Genomic DNA, 18,230 nt, shown 5'->3' on the forward strand with positions numbered 1-18,230 from the left:
CACCACCCAGATCTACACCACCAGATCTACATCACCCAGATCTACATCACCCACTTCTACATCACCCAAATCTACATCACCCAGATCTACACCACCCAGATCTACACCACCCAGATCTACATGACACCAGATCTACATCACCCAGATCTACACCACCCAGATCTACACCACCCAGATCTACATCACCCAAATCTACACCACCCAGATCTACACCACCCAGATCTACATCACCCAGATCTACACCTGTAGCTCAGAGGACAGACTGTAAAATCCTGATAGTTTATGAATCACTGGACGGATCAGAACCACATTAAAGATCTGCTGCTGTTCTATCAACCTGCCAGACCCTCAGGTTCTGGTTCTGGTTCTGGATGCAGCATTCAGCTTCTATGCACCACAGATCTGGAACAAACTTCCAGAAAACTGAGAAGCAGCAGAAACACTGAGCTCCTTTCCATCCAGACTAAAACCCTCCTGGTTGGTTTTATTAGAAACGTGATCAACGTATCGACTGAATGTGACGTTTTACTGCTGATTCTGTTTGTGACGCGTTTGAAACGCCTTGATGCTGCTGACCTGCTGCTCTCACCACGTTTGGCTGGTTGGTTGGTATTGAAGTTGACAGATACTTTATTGACGTCTTGCTGCTGGTCTGGTCTCTGCAGAGAGGAGAGGTGAGCAAGTCGGCGTCGGCAGACAGCACGACGGAGGGATCTCTGGCCGACAGCTTCACCGTGCTCTCCACCAAGAGTCTCTTCCTGGGTCAAAAGGTCAGAAATCTGCTCCACCCAAACACAAACACAGCATCAACTAATGACTATCAGGAGTTCATATTTTTGCATTTTTCTTGAATTTTTTTTACAAATGTTGATATAGAGTTGTTAAAAACTCATAATTGATTCATATATTGTTTTGTGCTAAAGGTAAGTTCAGAGAATATTTATCCTCTTCGCTTCGGTTCCTGTAATAGTTTCACAAACTGAGTACAATTTGCTCTGACATAAATTATCACAATTTCATGAATTGGTGAAAGTTTTCTAAATAAAACCAGCTAATTCAGAAAACTTTGAGTTTTCCTCTGCCGTTCTGTCCTGCTGATCTCTGTCTGTCTCTTGCAGGTGATTTTCCTTCCTGTAGTCAGACTTTCCATGTTGTTTTGTTGGTGAAATAAAAAGTTTCATGTCGACGTTGATCTGCGCTGATTTGGTGTTTCGGTTGGAAACCTTTGAGGAATACCTTGAGATTTTGGCCCCGTAAGAAAAACAATGAAAATGCCAGCATGGTTTTAATTTAACGCAGATTTTCTGGTTTCACTTCATCTGAAAGAAACTTTTGAATTTAATTCACACAGAACATTAAATTAACAGACATATTTAAGGTAAATGCTTTTGTCCCGTCATGCATCAGGATTAGTTCTGGTAAAATATTTAGGGTTTAATTTAATGCGCACAGCTTGCATAGTTTTAGTTTCACACATGCTAAGCTAACAGTTTATGATGATGAGAATGAGGGAAATCTGGATTAATCCTAATTTAGAGATCTAATCTGAGCTTCAGACTAAACTGATGAAATCAGAATCGGTTATTAAAAATGGATTTTGATGATTAATCAGATAAAAAGTTGGCACATTCTGCAGATTTTTCTTTGAACTTTTACTATTAAAAATGCAGAGAAATAATTTTATTCTTTTAAAAATGATAAAAATAAACATTTTATTGTCTAGAAGTGAATAATCTTTTATTCGTTAGTTTTTCATGTTTGATTCTTTGTAGCTCGTTACAGTGTAGAGCTGATCAGATGATTATTATTGATTAACTGATTAATGATTGCACAGAGGAAAGTGTTGAATGTGAGATTTTATATTTGAATTTAAAACCTGAGGAGTTTTTGGTGAAACATGTTGAAATTGATCTGGTTTTGCTCCAGATTTCTGTTGTTATCTCAGCTGATCGATTACCAAATTAGTTGACGATTAATTGAATAATCTGATTAATCGTTTCCGTCCTAATGGTTCATGCTTGGTATTATCAATGAAGGTTATTGATCAGTGATCGGTTTGGGCTCGGCCCAGAACTTCAAGGTATTCCTGTGATCTGCAGAGTGCGTCTGGCTCTAACGCTCTGCCTCTTCATCGTTCTGCTCCTCTTCCTCCTGTGCATGCGCCTCCACAGCTCAACCTCATCCACAGCGAGGTCAGTAACTTGGCTGGCTTTGACGTGGACGGGGTCATCAACCCCACCAACGCCGACCTTGAGCTGAAAGATGACCTAGGTGAGACCCGCCCCCCACCGGGGGATTTCAGACGGAGATCCTTGAACGTCCAGCAGCTCAGCAGATCGGCCTAGTCCAATCACGAGCGTCCTCTGTTTAAAGATGATCTTCATCAGTTGGTTTAATTGAAGCATCAAAGGAAAATCTGAGTTTCGGACTGAAAAAGTTTAAATTTTGAATTTAAAATTTTACAGTTTTAGAAAAATATGATCATCCATCCATCCATCCATCCATCCATCCACTCATCCAACCATCATCCATCCATCCACTCATCCATCCATCCATCCATCCACTCATCCAACCATCATCCATCCATCCATCCATCCATCCACTCATCCAACCATCATCCATCCATCCACTCATCCAACCATCCATCCATCCATCCACTCATCCATCCATCCATCCACTCATCCATCCATCCATCCACTCATCCAACCATCATCCATCCATCCATCCATCCACTCATCCAACCATCATCCATCCATCCATCCACTCATCCATCCATCCATCCATCCATCCATCCATCCATCCATCCATCCATCCATCCATCCATCCACTCATCCATCCATCCATCCACTCATCCAACCATCATCCATCCATCCATCCATCCATCCATCCATCCACCCATCCATCCATCCATCCATCCATCCATCCACTCATCCATCCATCCATCCATCCAACCATCCACTCATCCATCCATCCATCCACTCATCCAACCATCATCCATCCATCCACTCATCCAACCATCATCCATCCATCCATCCACTCATCCAACCATCATCCATCCATCCATCCATCCATCCACTCATCCATCCATCCATCCATCCATCCACTCATCCAACCATCATCCATCCATCCACTCATCCAACCATCATCCATCCATCCACTCATCCAACCATCCATCCATCCATCCACTCATCCAACCATCATCCATCCATCCACTCATCCAACCATCCACTCATCCATCCATCCATCCACTCATCCAACCATCATCCATCCATCCACTCATCCAACCATCATCCATCCATCCATCCATCCATCCACTCATCCAACCATCATCCATCCATCCATCCATCCACTCATCCAACCATCATCCATCCATCCATCCATCCACTCATCCATCCATCCATCCATCCATCCACTCATCCAACCATCATCCATCCATCCACTCATCCATCCATCCATCCATCCACTCATCCAACCATCATCCATCCATCCATCCATCCACTCATCCAACCATCATCCATCCATCCATCCATCCATCCACTCATCCAACCATCCATCCACTCATCCAACCATCATCCATCCATCCACTCATCCAACCATCATCCATCCATCCACTCATCCAACCATCATCCATCCATCCATCCATCCATCCACTCATCCAACCATCCATCCACTCATCCAACCATCATCCATCCATCCACTCATCCAACCATCATCCATCCATCCATCCACTCATCCAACCATCATCCATCCATCCATCCACTCATCCAACCATCATCCATCCATCCATCCATCCATCCATCCATCCACTCATCCATCCATCCATCCATCCACTCATCCAACCATCATCCATCCATCCACTCATCCAACCATCATCCATCCATCCACTCATCCAACCATCATCCATCCATCCACTCATCCAACCATCATCCATCCATCCACTCATCCAACCATCCATCCACTCATCCATCCATCCACTCATCCAACCATCATCCATCCATCCATCCATCCATCCACTCATCCAACCATCATCCAACCATCATCCATCCATCCACTCATCCAACCATCATCCATCCATCCATCCATCATCCATCCATCATCCATCCATCCATCCATCCGTTTTTCTGTATAATTAGCTAATTTAAGTTTTTTACTCATATTCTTATATAATTATTTCTACTTTTATTCTTTGTGATCAGAGTCGATCTGAATATAAAACATTTATTTTTGTTATTTTTCCACATGAAATGTGTGAAAGTAAACGGTTGATCAGATTATTAATCTGGTTTTATTGGAGGAAAACCTCCAGAAATACCAGAAGCTGCTTCTCCACCTTCAAGGATTTCCGTGCCGCCGTCGGTCAGCGTCCCGCTGAGCTCCGGTCCAGATGCTCGTCCTCAGCCTGCTGCTGCGCCGCCTGCAGCTCCTTCTGCTTAAAACGCCGTTTCTCAGAGTAAAATCCAGTTAATCTTAATTGCAGCCTGACGGACGGAGCTCTCACCTGGAGTGCGATCGTTAAATCCAGGACTCACAGTTGGACAGAAACAGTTTTTCTCTAATTAGAGCTCAAACACAAAGATCTATTTGGTGTTTTGGTGATCATCGTCCTGTTTTACTCTGGTCCAGCTGTGGCTCCTGCTTCCTGTTTCGTCTCTAACCTCTCTCCTCAGCCAATCAGGAGCGCTCACCTGTCCGTCTGTCCTCCTCTCATCACGCTGCTCATCCTGTTGCCAGTTGCTCACTGTGTTTTTACCTCCATGTTGTTGCCTGTTGTCTGTCACCGTTGTCGTTTGTAGTTGCAAGTTGTCCAAGCCGACATTTCCGCGGTGGAGAGCGACGCAGTCGTTCACCCGACCAACTCGACCCTGTATTCAGGTGGTGAAGTAGGTAAAGGAACCCGACTGTCTGCTGCTCATGTGGACCCTCGCTGCTGCAGTCAGTGGACCAGCAGCACCAGCAGCTGCTGCAGCAGCTTTTAGCGAGGGCTCATGCTCCCGGCTTCCTGTGTTCACTGGAGCCGGATTTTTACTGGATCTGGAAAATAACTTGTCATTTCTAGTCAGTAACTTTTATGTTCTGAATCTACAGAGTTTATTATTATTGATGATTGTATTTTAGGGCTGTTGGCAGTTATTGTAGCAACCTATCAATTATTCTGATCATAAAGTTTAAATTTTTTTACCTTTTCTGCTGCTTCTAAAAACAGGACAAGCACTTAAAAACATTCAGCTGCTTTTTGTCTATAAATTCATAATCCTTTTCAAAAACCTCCAGAATGTAACGTCACAAAGCACAGGAACTGCCCGTTACCTAGCAACCCCGGCAGAGCTCCGTTACCTAGCAACCCAGGCAGAGCTCCGTTACCTAGCAACCCCGGCAGAGCTCCGTTACCTAGCAACCCCGGCAGAGCTCCGTTACCTAGCAACCCCGGCAGAGCTCCGTTACCTAGCAACCCAGGCAGAGCTCCGTTACCTAGCAACCCAGGCAGAGCTCCGTTACCTAGCAACCCCGGCAGAGCTCCGTCACCCGTTTCCTAGCAACCCAGGTCGTTATTGTAAATAGGAATTTGTTCTTCATAACTCACCTGGTTAAACAAAGATGAAATAAAAATGGCGCCCCCTGCTGAGCTCCCGTTGTTTCAGGATTATTGTTGCGGTGTTTACTTGTTTATTATTTGTTCTGATCCGACTCTGGACGCTTCCTCTGCTCTGATAAAACCTCAACGTTTCTGCAGGTTTCATCTATAAATGAGTCAAAACTCTGAGGTTCAGGTTTTATTTCATGCTCACCTTCATGCTGCTGCTGCTGCTCGTCTCGTTCCACATGACTGCAGCATCGACGACGTCCTGAGCTCTCACCTCATGTGACCTTTGACCTCTGTAACCAGGCTGCCAGCAGGCAGGCCCACACAGCGTCTCAGGAACAGTTTTAGTTTCTCTGAAGACTCGGAGCGTCTCCATCGCTTTGTTTCCAGTCGCTGAATTTAAAGAGATTTTTTTTCTACATTTTATTACACAAATAATATCAAACCGTTTTTAACATTTCAGCTGAATTGTTAAAGGCCTTGCAAAAAATATCCACATTCTTGGGTTTTATTCAGTTTGTGACGTTGAAACTTCAGTGATTTTTCCTGACAGACCAACAGCAGCGAGTCGCCGCAAACGGAGAAATAAAGCTTCATGTGTGAAGCATTTTCTGAAAGGTGTGGCAGGAATTGGCCTTCAGGTCGCCACCTTTCTTCTGTGACACAGACATGCTCGCCTCTTGCTCTGATTGGGTTAAGATCCGGGCTTTGACTGGACCGTTCTGATGGTGCTTCACTCATTCAGGTTTGACTGGAAACAAACATCAGGAAGGAAAGATTAAAATAATAATGAACACTTTGATTTCTACTCAAACGAATCGATTCTCTAACGAGCTGAAGCAGCTGGGTTTTATTTATAGGTGTCAGAATAATGGGGTATAAAACTAAGCAGATCACACTGTGAGAATTTATTATTTTCAAAAACAAAAATTAATACTTTAGAATTTCGTGCTTATTTTTGTTGATCACATAAAATCCCCAAAGTTTTTCCTGGAGTTTGTGATGAAAGAGTTAAAACATTTTATCAAACTTTACATCTGAATCAACTCATTTAAAACGTAAAACTGGGCTTTTATTCCCCAACTGAACCTTCTGGACTTTAACTTGAATCTTTGCTAAAGTGACGCTGCTGAGTTTCTGCCCCCCTCATGTCGTCCTGCCTGCCCGTCTGTCTGCATGACCTCTGACCCTCCGCCTCACTTCCTGCCGTTCGTCTATTTATCCAGGATTTATTCTCTGCTTTCCGCCTGCAGGCTCCGCTCTGGAGAAGAAAGGAGGGAAGGATTTCACCGAGGCGCTGCAGGAGCTGAAGAAGAAGAACGGCCCCCTGGAGGTGGCTGGAGGTCAGTGCAGCACCCAGACTTTACGGTTTATCAAACCGCGTTTCTGTGTTCGAGTAACCGGATCCGTTTCTGCGTTGTGATGGTTGTCAAGTGACACAGTTTATCTTTCGGATGATTCTCGGTTTATTTCTGACCAGAATACAGACAAACAACCGTGGTAAAGGCTCCAAGTCCGACACCAAACAAAAGAATAAAACTAAATTAACTTAACAGATCTGTAAATAAACTGAATGTATTTAGATTAGATGGAAGAATGAAAAGCACTCACCGGCAGGACAACATGACAAAAGGGGCGGGGCTATGGGGCAAACAATTTAAAGACAATACCACAGAAGAAGAAACAAAAGGAACAGAGGTGTTTCAGTAAGATAAGGAACAAGACAAATAACCAAAAAAAACATTTTGTGTAATTATAATAAAAGAAAATGAAAAATGAAAAACAGTTAAAAGACACTCAGTACCATCACAAAATAGTTTTTTTTCCTGCAACAGTGCAACACATCAGCATAACAGCTACCCTACAATAAGGTCAGGAGACTAGAGATCGCTCAACAACTAGCGAAATCTCACGGTATCCTATGGACAACAAGAGGTGCCTTTCACACCCCATATACAGAATAAACATATAGATGGTACTGAAGCTTAGGCAAACAAAGAAAAAGACAATCCTAGACAATGGCAGGAATTATACAACAAGAACTTGGAGACTCACATCAATAACAGGCTGAACATCATCCTTATCATAAAATGCCTCAATGACAGCCATGGACTCTATCAGGCGACAAACTGGTCTAATAACCTCCCAAAGCGTGAAGTTAGGCGGCGAACAACATCCCCTCCCACACTGTCTGGAGGATGAACAGAGCCAGCATCATCAGGAAGATGAGGTAAGGAACCAGCAGTCGCCAGCACTGCAGTGTCCATAGAGGAGTTTTCAGAGTCATGAGGCAGGTCACTACTTCCACCTGATGGAGCTGAGGACACATCCTGAACCCATGAAGCAGTGCGGTCCCCCCCATCACTGCAGGACAGGGAGTCAGGTAGGGTAGGCTCAGCAGGAACAGCACTAGGAGCCTCGCTAAAACTTTCTGTTCCATGTAGATCAGAAACCGAGGGGACTCTACCCACACTGTCAGCATGGCGGTTCACATCGCCATCCATGGTCATTCCCACAGGTAAAAAGTTCACATCAAGCAGGAGGTTGCGATGCACCACACGCTCATTGCCATGACGGTCTCTGATTCGATAAATGTGGAGAGCAGATTTGGATGCAACCACCGTGTACATCACAGGCTCCCATTTATCAGAAAGCTTCCGCTTTCCTCTGGCTCCCTTGTTCGCCACCAGGACCTGATCTCCAACTGACAGAGGGAGACCCTGGGCTCTCTTGTACTGGTCACGTTGGTGTTTCTGCTCTGTACTGGTGCTCTTCTCAGCCATTAGCATAGCAGCACGCAGATCTTCAATCAGTGATTTGACGTAAGAGTGGAAGTCGCAAATGGCATCGTCATGAAGAACGTTCCAAAAAACGAGGTCAACAGGCAGCCTGGGAATCCTCCCGAACATCAGATAGATCGGTGCCAAGCCAGTGGTCTCATGAACTGTACAGTTGTAGACAAAGGTCAGAGACTGGACCATCTGAGGCCATTTGTGCCTCAGATGGTCCAGAAAAGGATCCGGGTCACGGCACCAAGTGTAACCGGATCCGTTTCTGCGTTGTGATGGTTATCAAGTGACACAGTTTATCTTTCAAACAGATGATTCTCGGTTTATTTCTGACGAGAATACAGACAAACAACCATGGTAAAGGCTGCCCGATCATTAAAAGATCATTAAACCAGGTTACATTCGGTTCATTTTCTCCACAATAATCTGAAATTTTAAGGTTAATCTCAGAAATATTCTGAAAAAAACAACAACAAAAAACAAACATTTCTGTTTGAAAAGTCAAAAATTAGCCGGAAAAAAAAAAATCAGAAAAGACTAGAAGATTTCTGGAAGTTATTTCTAAATTTCTGAGTTTAAGAACTTGATCTCAAATTTTCAAAAAAAAAAAAAAGATCAGCTTGAATTTTTTTAAATTTTAGTTTTGGTGGAAATTTAGTAATTTTCTCCGTGTCCAGCGACCCTAACAGACTGTAGGCTTTAGTTCAGCTGTGCTTTGTCCAGATAAAAAATTAATTTATGAATTAATTAAAATAAATTAATCCGCTGCTTGTTGTTTCACCTTTAAAAAAATAACATCTGCAGTTTATTGGCTGTTTTTCTTTCTTAATATTAAAGGACAAATTAAAGCCAAGAAGCTGAAACTGGGTTGGATTCATGTCTGAACTTGGGCTGAAAAATAAAATCTGATATTTTTCAAATCAGATTCAATTTCTGATTTTAACCTTTTTTTTTTCTCTGAAAAGAAAAAAAATATTTTCAAAAGTGTTTTTTGTTTTGATCACCCCTTCTGTGGATCATCAGGGCCAGGCTGATCCAGTCCCAGTTCCACCAGTTCAGCCCAGTCCAATCCCCAGTGTGACCTCTTGACCTCTGCTCAGCCACCAGATCAGAACTTCGCCTGGATGTTCAGAATAACTGATCAGCTCTGACATTTTCTGGGATTCTTAATTATGGAAACTGGATTATTTCAAGTTATTTTCAGCTTCCCTGTTGCGTTTTTAGCCACTCCGTTAAGTTCTGGAGAACCTGCGGCCTTTGTGAGGCTGATCCAGTGAATCCCTCTGGACTTTGTTGGAGGGAGTCCGTGTTTCTCTGCAGAGATGTCGGCTGCAGGTCCAAACTCTTTTTCAGTTCGTCTGATCCTGGCAGACGGTTTCACCTCGTTACCTCGCTGAAATCAGACGCTAATGACGGGATTTCTGCTGCTACGCCACCTCGCCTCATGGCTCCAACAGTTCTGGCTCTCTGCTTCTCCCCATGCTGATGTACGGGAGGGAAAAGCTGCCAAAAAGTTTAAAGTCTTCCCTTTGATAGGAGGATTTGGCTCTTTTCTGGTTCCTTTTGGCAAGGCAGTAATGGACCTCTTAATGAGGACTGGCTTCAGTCCAACGTCTGCTTCAGAGACCAGAGGAAGCCGTTTTAGGGCGTCATGCATGCAGGATCCCGCCCCCAGCTTCCTATTGGAGGGAAAAAAGCTGCTTGCCAACATTGGCTAGCTTTGGTTTTAGCTGTCAAGTTGTCAACATAAAGCGCTAAATCTTAAACATATGCCTGATATATTAAATATGAAGTGCTTTGCTGCTAATTGTCAATATTACAACAACTGGGTGGGTTAGGAAAAAGTTTTAATTAAAAAAATAGCGAGGGAGGGAAGTAGGTTAGCTATGCTAGCTTGACTATGAAAACTAACATCAATCAATCAAATTTTATTTGTATAGCACATTTCAGCAGCAAGGCATTTCAAAGTGCTTCACATAATTAAAATAAAAACAGCATGTGACATTGAATAAACAGTGAGAAAGATTTTGTAGATGTGCTGCAGAATTCTGTTTCACCAACTCTGACAGATCATCAGTAGAGCAGGTGTTTAAATGTGCAAATTAACACCGCTGTTAGCTTAGCTAGTAGCAGCAGTAGCTAGCCTACCACCGCTGTGTTAGCTTAGCTAATAGCAGCAGTAGCTAGCCTACCACCGCTGTGTTAGCTTAGCTAGTAGCAGCAGTAGCTAGCCTACCACCGCTGTGTTAGCTTAGCTAGTAGCAGCAGTAGCTAGTCTACCACCACTGTGTTAGCTTAGCTAATAGCAGCAGTAGCTAGTCTACCACCGCTGTGTTAGCTTAGCTAATAGCAGCAGTAGCTAGTCTACCACCACTGTGTTAGCTTAGCTAATAGCAGCAGTAGCTAGTCTACCACCACTGTGTTAGCTTAGCTAATAGCAGCAGTAGCTAGTCTACCACCGCTGTGTTAGCTTAGCTAGTAGCAGCAGTAGCTTGTCTACCACAGCGATCATTATTAATGATCACAAAACAAACACGGAGCCTGAAAACATGAAACTAACCGACTGAATGTTCTGCTCTGTGTGGGTTTTTTGGTGCTGAATCCTGAAACGTAAAGTGATGTTGTTGTCAGTTGCTATGGCAACAAGTCCGTGTGCAGCATTGCTGACAGTGTGAGAAAAAAGTGGAATACTAGTGGTTTGTAGTTCTTTATGGTTTTTCTGCATTATTTCCCCTGTGTGGCTCACTCAGCTGATTTCATACCAGCTTCGTCTCCAGGCTCATTTAACGTTTCTACTGCGACAGAAATGTGGATGGAAAGGAAACGAATCGTCTTTTCACAGTCCAGCGTTGGGCGCAGGCTGGACACTTCTGGATATAAACAATAACGTTCTGCGGGTCTTCAGGCTGTGAGACATTTTAAAACCTGAAATGTTTTTATATTTGAGTTCAGGATTCTAAAATGTTTGGGTTTCACTGAAAACGTGTGCAGGATTATTTGTGTTTTCTCTTAGAAACAGTGAAATGACAGCAGACTCTTCCACTCCGACAGGTTTTGCAGGTTTTAGAGGAAACGTGTTTTCTTTGAGCTGTTGAAGTGACAGAAGGAGAAACGCTGCGGCCCGGTTCCCCTCTGGACCACACGCTCTCAGACCCGCTGCTGGCTGACGCGCCTCCATCTTCTCTGGGTTTTCACCATCTGGAAATGAGCTGCGGCTCGGCGCTGCCTGCAGATCCTCTCACACGCTCTGCTGCCTAATGAACTCCGACTCACTTCAGAGTCTCCGGCTCTGGCTGAGCTTCACGTTTCGCAGCTGCTGGACTGATGGAGGCCTTCACTCCTCCTTTATTCCTCCTCATCCTCAGATCCCTGGAGAGGAGACTGCAGCGCTTTGGGCCAACCAGCTTAAGCTGCTGCAGATTTCCATTCCAAAGAAAAGTTCTCATTTAGCGCCTAACGTCTCCAAACTGGATGAGATGATGAGGCTTTTAAAGCTGAATCGTTACAGATGTGAGAAAGTTTCTGCAAACATTTTAAAAAGTTTTAAACATGTCAAATAATAATAATAATAATATTCTATTTATCTGCTATATGTAGGAGCTTATAGATCTCAGGTCATCCACCCTAAAATCCTTAGAGGTGATTTATCCTGCTTCCTTTAGCAGGTTAGCATCGGCCTGCAGCCAGGAGTGAAAATAGTTTAAAATTATTGGGAGTATTTTGACGAAAAATAAATAAATATATATATATATATATATATATATATATATATATATATATATATATATATCAGTGACGTGCGGTCAGGGTAGGCAGGTGAGGCAGACTCACCTGTCATCATGGAAGAATAGTAATAAAATCATTTATATTGCTATTTTCACCCTGTGGTTTGTACTATAAAGTATCTATTTTTAACTTATCTTAACCGATTCTCATTAGTTTTTTCTTCAAAATCGCTGGATTGTCGCATTTTCCCATTCAAATCCTCAGAGTCTCTGCCGGTGTTGCGTCAATCCGCGTTTCCCCATCAGATGCGGCTCCCCCCGCGTCTTCTTGGCTCCGCCCACGCGGCAAAATACGCGCGTGCTCGTGCTGAGCTCTGAGAAAGCACGCGCGTAGGGAACTACGGACACCGTGAAAGGTCAGACAACATGTTTCGGCAAAGTTGTCACTTTCTTCACGTTTTAGCGGGAAACTAATAATAGCAATAATAATAATAAATAATAGTGATATAAATACATATGTCACATATATATTATAATTATTATAAATGTATATATATGTTTAGTTATATATATGTAACGGTTGGTATTAATGAGTCTCCAGTGGTCAATCAGGTCTCGATGAAATCCTTTATTCTGGAGAGTAAAACCAATAATCAATCTCCTGTTCAAACCTCCTGCACTCCAGCCCACAGCAGCGCAGAACAGCGCTGTCTACTAACTGTTTTATTCGATTCAACAAAAATAAACAGCAAAAAAAGAAGAAATCTCACAAAAATCATAAACTAAAAACGAGGAGAAAAACGCCACCTGGTGGCCACAGCAACACAATACAGTGGGACAGAGTTAAATAAACAGAAAAAAAGGATAACTTAAGATAAAAACACATACCTGGAGGAGAGTAAAACCAATAATCAACCTCCTCTTCACTCCCTGAACTCCAGCCGAACTGGGCGGGATTAGCACCGGTTGTTCGCGCCAAAATAAAAGAAAGGAAATTATAATAAAACTGGTTATAAAAACCCACAATGATGGTAAAAATGGCAAAATAACACATTAACAAACAACAATAAACATCATATGGTAAAACTTCAACATAAACAACATCCTACAGAAAACAAACAGCAGTGAACTTTCCTGATTACCCACAGCAGCGGAACAAAGCTGAGGGAAAAGGCGGAAGCCGAGATGCTATGAGGGCCGGACCGAGCTACGGAAGCCCAGGAGACACAAGCGAGGCAGAGTGCAGAAAGGCGACCCCCGCAGGCAAAAACGACAAATAACAACTAAATAAGATAAAATTCACAATTCTCAATATGAAATTAATTAGAAATTATAATTTTAAAAAAGTACATTTGTAACTCTGTTACATATATATATTTATGAAATAAAAACAGAGCAATGTATTTTAATGCTCAATATTACCCATCAGATACCGTTATCAGATATATATATATATATATATATATATATATATATATATATATATATATATATATATATATATATATATATATATATATATATATATATATATATATCTCAAAGCTGGTAGCTCTTGAATTGCTACAAAATAAAGCTGTATTTCCTCCTTCAGCCCACTGGCTGCCATGTTGACACCTTGAGATGCCATGAGACCTAAATCCTGAACATCATGGCATGGAGAGCATCCCAGTTTTCCATGTCTGGCATATAACCATTCATTTTATCTGTTAAACTGGTTCTATTGGTCCTGTGTCCAGACAGAGGGATAATCAGTAGCCCAGCATCAGGACCTGTTTGTTCTGAAGATCCTGCAGCTTCTCTTCCTAACATGGCGCCTCCTCACCCTGACTCTCATACTGACAGGAGGAACCACAGAGCTCTGTTAGGTTAAAGCTCATCTTCTGAAGTTGGGATGTTTTTCCTCCAACAGGTTCCAGAGGAATCACCTCAAACCAGATGTTGGACTGGATTTTATTTCATTTGTGAATGTTAGAGTTTCAGCAGTGGAGCTATAAAGGTTGAAAAAGGTTATTATTCTGGAGAAAATCTCATCAACATCAATATTTCCACTAAATAAGAGGCAAAAAACAAAATAGTTTGATAAAGTAAAAGCCTCTCAGACTCTGAGCCCAACAGAACCAAACTATTTTTTTTATATCAGACAATTAATTTAATTTCACATAATTATGGCGGTAGAAGCCATTAGTTTGTTAAATACTTAATGAAACATATTTACCGTGTTTGATGTTTGTAGTAAATGACTATAGTCACACAGATCGAGGTAATTAGTCCAAGTTTGTCGTTTATTGAACGTTCAGAAACTACAGCGGCTGTGATGAGACACAGCAAAGGTAAACGAAGGTAAAACAACCTGAACAGGTGATCAACTCTAAACCAGAAGCACCTTTTTACTCTCTCTCTCTCTCTGTCACACCCGTTGCCATGGCAACCTGCTGCGCTCCACAAGCCGACCAGAGATTAGTTAAAAACATTCAGTCCGTTACGACATCAGGTTTTCAGGCTAGATATTTATTTAGCATCATTAATAACCTCATGAACTCAGAGGTGGTTGGTTCATTTTAATCTCCTGATCTGTTATTTTGGTTGTGGAACCGAAACGCACAGAATTGCGCAACACCTTGTTGAAACAATAATCACTGAGATTATTATTGTTGTTGGGTCATTAATTTAAACACGTTTTGTTGATTGTTTTGTTGTTGTACTTTAATAAAGTTATTAACGTTTTAAGCCAATCAGAGGACCTGCTGCTCTCAGCCAATCAGAGGACCTGCTGCTCTCAGCCAATCAGAGGACCTGCTGCTCTCAGCCAATCAGAGGACCTGCTGCTCTCAGCCAATCAGAGGACCTGCCGCTCTCAGCCTCCTGCTGGTTCAGTTTGTCTCCTGATGCTGAGACTCTAAACCTTCTGCGATCGACGTGTCGCTCCGCTGCTCTAGCAAAGCACAAACAGTTCAGAAACATGAAATGAGAAAAAAGTTATTTATTAACTGATTAAGTCTGTTTTAGATTGTTCTTGAAAAACTAATCAGTCACGGCTGCACAGTGAACCGTTGATGTTTTACAGATGACAGCTGCTCCTCTTGCAGGTACAGCGAACCCAATCTAAATGTTTAGGGGTAGCAGCACCTGCCGGCCCCCCTTACTGTCACCCCTGCCTGCGGCCTAAACAAAACCTGTTCATCATGTTATGCACTAAATCATCTGAGCTGTTTCAGGGTCTCTGTCACTTTAAATCCAAACTAGCTGCTGCTGGCCACGCCCCCAACTCAACATTTACACTCACACAAGAAAACGGCTGCAAACAAATGCAAAATTATACAACTGTACACCTTTGAAGAGCATTAGTGGAGCCTCCTGCAAAACCAGCCAGAATGCAGCAAGTTAACATTAAAACTCTTGTCTTTTCCAGCAGCCATTGTACAGTGAGAAAACCAGCTGACCAAACGGTGGAGATCAGTTGGGGTTGCTAGGCAACGGGCTGGCGTTGCTAGGTAACACCGTAGCTTCTGCCAATTGCGACTCGAACATTTGAAGGTTTCTGAATCGGCTCGTTTTCCAGACACAACAAAACATGAACCTGCTGCCAAAAAGCAGCTGAATAATTTTTTACTATATTTTATTTATTTAGTCTGTTTTTAGAAACAGTTTAAACCCAAACAGAAAAACAAAAACATGCAAAGTGTGAATTTAGCATATCAGTTCCCCTTAAATAATCTTTCAGTGTCTTGATCTCCTGGAGTCAAACCGTGTCGGCGTTTTGCTGCAGTTCTAACTTCCTGTGTCCGGTTCTCCTCTCAGCCCTTCTGACCGGCGGATTCGGTCTGCCTGCCAAGTACGTGATCCACTGCAACAGTCCAGGCTGGGGCTCTGAGAAATGCGAGGAGATGCTGGAGAAGACGGTGAAGAACTGCCTGGCGCTGGCAGACGAGAAGAAACTCAAGTCTGTGGCCTTCCCCTCCATCGGCAGCGGACGGTAGGAGCCCTGAGAGCCTGATGCTGCCGGGCAGACAGCAGCATCACTGCTGCAGCACCACTGCTGCATGATGCTGCAGGAAGCTGTATGATGTTGTAGGAAGCTGCATGATGCTGCAGGAAGCTGCATGATGCTGCATGATGCTGCAGGAAGCTGCATGATGCTGCAGGAAGCTGTATGATGCTGCATGATGCTGCAGGAAGCTGCATGATGCTGCAGGAAGCTGTATGATGCTGCATGATGCTGCAGGAAGCTGTATGATGCTGCATGATGCTGCAGGAAGCTGCATGATGCTGCAGGAAGCTGTATGATGCTGTAGAAAACTTGCAGAAATATGTTTCGATATTAAATGATAATTGGATCAGTTCTTAGCTTTATTAATGTTCATATTGTTTGTAATTTTTCGTCTGCAGTTCTAATGTTGTGATGTTCCTGCAGGAACGGTTTCCCCAAGCAGACGGCGGCCCAGCTGATCCTCAAGGCCATCTCCAGCTACTTCGTGGCCACCATGTCTTCCACCATCAAGACGGTCTACTTCGTTCTGTTCGACAGCGAGAGCATCGGCATCTACGTCCAGGAAATGGCCAAACTGGAAACCAGTTAGAGGACTGGCCGCTCGCTCTGCTCGTCCCTCTGCTTTCTGTTTTCTGTTGGAGAGAGGAAGAAAATCACAAGAAGAAGAAGAAGAAGAAGTGTAAAGGCCGGGAACTTGGTTTTTGCATCATGTTTGTATGTTTACTCTATAGTTTTATTCCTTATTTACTCGTCACTTCTGGTGTTTAACTGTAGATGTGCGCTTTTTTTTTTTCTAAGATCTTTTTACTCAAACAGTGCAGCACAATACGAAACCAACAATTCCCATTTAGTTTTCAGAATATATATATAAATCCAGTATAATCTGAGCGGTTTGGCGATACGGGTCGGTGCATGTGAGGCGGTAAAAACGGCTCTTCCTGTTGAGCTCGGTTCACTTTAACTGTGTCGTAGTTTTGGGTTTGGAGCGTCTGTCGTACTGTAAAAAGAAAACGGTAAAGATTTGTTCCGTCTTTAGGAGACTCCAGTATCGTGTTCTAGAACCAGTTCTTGTGTTGTGTGTTGCTAATTTCACTTTTCTTGCCTTTTGTTTAGACAGGCAAAGTATTTTCTCTGTGCACTGCAAAAACGTAGAAAAGTTGTTCCAAGCAGCGTAAATTCATCCGTTTCCGGCTGAAAACTGGAGGTTTTTGCAGAACTCCTTTTGTTTCTCTTCGTGGTCCTATAAGTGTTCATATAGATAGGAGTGTTTGTGAAACATTATGGACAAATATTAAACTGTAACAGAATTTTATTTGTTTTAATTTCCCGTGATTATAAAATGGCACAAAGAGTTGGAAGAAAAAAAGTCGTGTAAGATTGTTTTGTGTGTGTGTTCCTCTTTTTGTTTGTTTTTGTTAAGCCATAAAAGATATTACTGCTGGAACCGGAGGCTGCTGCTGCTGGCGCGGCCGCCGCCAGGGGGCGCTCTGTCACCAGACATGGGCCGGTCCGGTCCGGTCCGGTCAGCCATGTTTGTTTGCCTCAGCAGCGCAGATGGATCAGATTTGAGCGGATTGGGGAGCGAAGGACATCAGACATGCAGGTCTGCATTTGGACTTTTCAGCAGCTCAACTTTCTTATGAGAAAATAAAATTGTTAAACGCTTTCTAAAGAATTGCTACAGTCTGATTATACAAAAAGATTTAAAAAGGTCTGTATTCACTCCAGTAATAAAAATCCTTTAAAAACGTCAGAGAATTCGTCACATTATTTTGTGAATTATTCATGGAGGAACCAGAAATCATGAACTGAAACGTGTTTAATAATTAAAAAGAATCTGTTCAAACATCCAACAGGTTTTTATTTTCAGACCAGAGGAGAGTCAACAAATCAAGTTAGGCAGATTATTGACTTTAGGTTAATATTTTTCACCATAAAGATTAAAATAATTTGTTCAGATTCTGACAAACATTCACCCTGAATTGTGTTTTTTTCACCTTTACACTTTGAAATGTGGCGTAAATAGATTATAAAATCTGTTTATTTTAATTCACAGGTTCTGTAAATTAAACCTTTCTGTTAGTTTTATTTACTACACTGTGGTTTAAATGAACCGTTTCTTTATTCACAGGTTTCCTTTATTT

The 18,230-nt window shown here is 42.6% G+C and overlaps 1 protein-coding gene across 2 annotated transcripts in view; it reads left to right on the forward strand.

The window, feature by feature from the left end:
* Positions 1-17,844, forward strand: part of macroh2a1 (macroH2A.1 histone) — a 26,849-nt gene extending 9,005 nt beyond the window's left edge. The window contains exons 5-9 of one of the 2 annotated variants that reach the window (XM_081615432.1): positions 666-770; positions 4,794-4,884; positions 6,835-6,924; positions 15,897-16,071; positions 16,510-17,844. In XM_081615432.1, the coding sequence (XP_081471558.1) occupies positions 666-770; positions 4,794-4,884; positions 6,835-6,924; positions 15,897-16,071; positions 16,510-16,675 (627 nt within the window). In that variant the 3' untranslated portion in view covers positions 16,676-17,844. Of the gene's footprint in view, positions 1-665; positions 771-2,171; positions 2,272-4,793; positions 4,885-6,834; positions 6,925-15,896; positions 16,072-16,509 lie in introns of both variants that reach the window. The other variant, XM_081615431.1, reaches the window with a different exon arrangement.
* The last annotated feature ends 386 nt before the right edge of the window (positions 17,845-18,230 follow it).

This window comes from Poecilia reticulata, chromosome 14 (assembly GCF_904066995.2).
Source record: "Poecilia reticulata chromosome 14, P_reticulata-male-v2, whole genome shotgun sequence".
In the NCBI taxonomy this organism is placed as follows: Eukaryota; Metazoa; Chordata; class Actinopteri; order Cyprinodontiformes; family Poeciliidae; genus Poecilia; species Poecilia reticulata.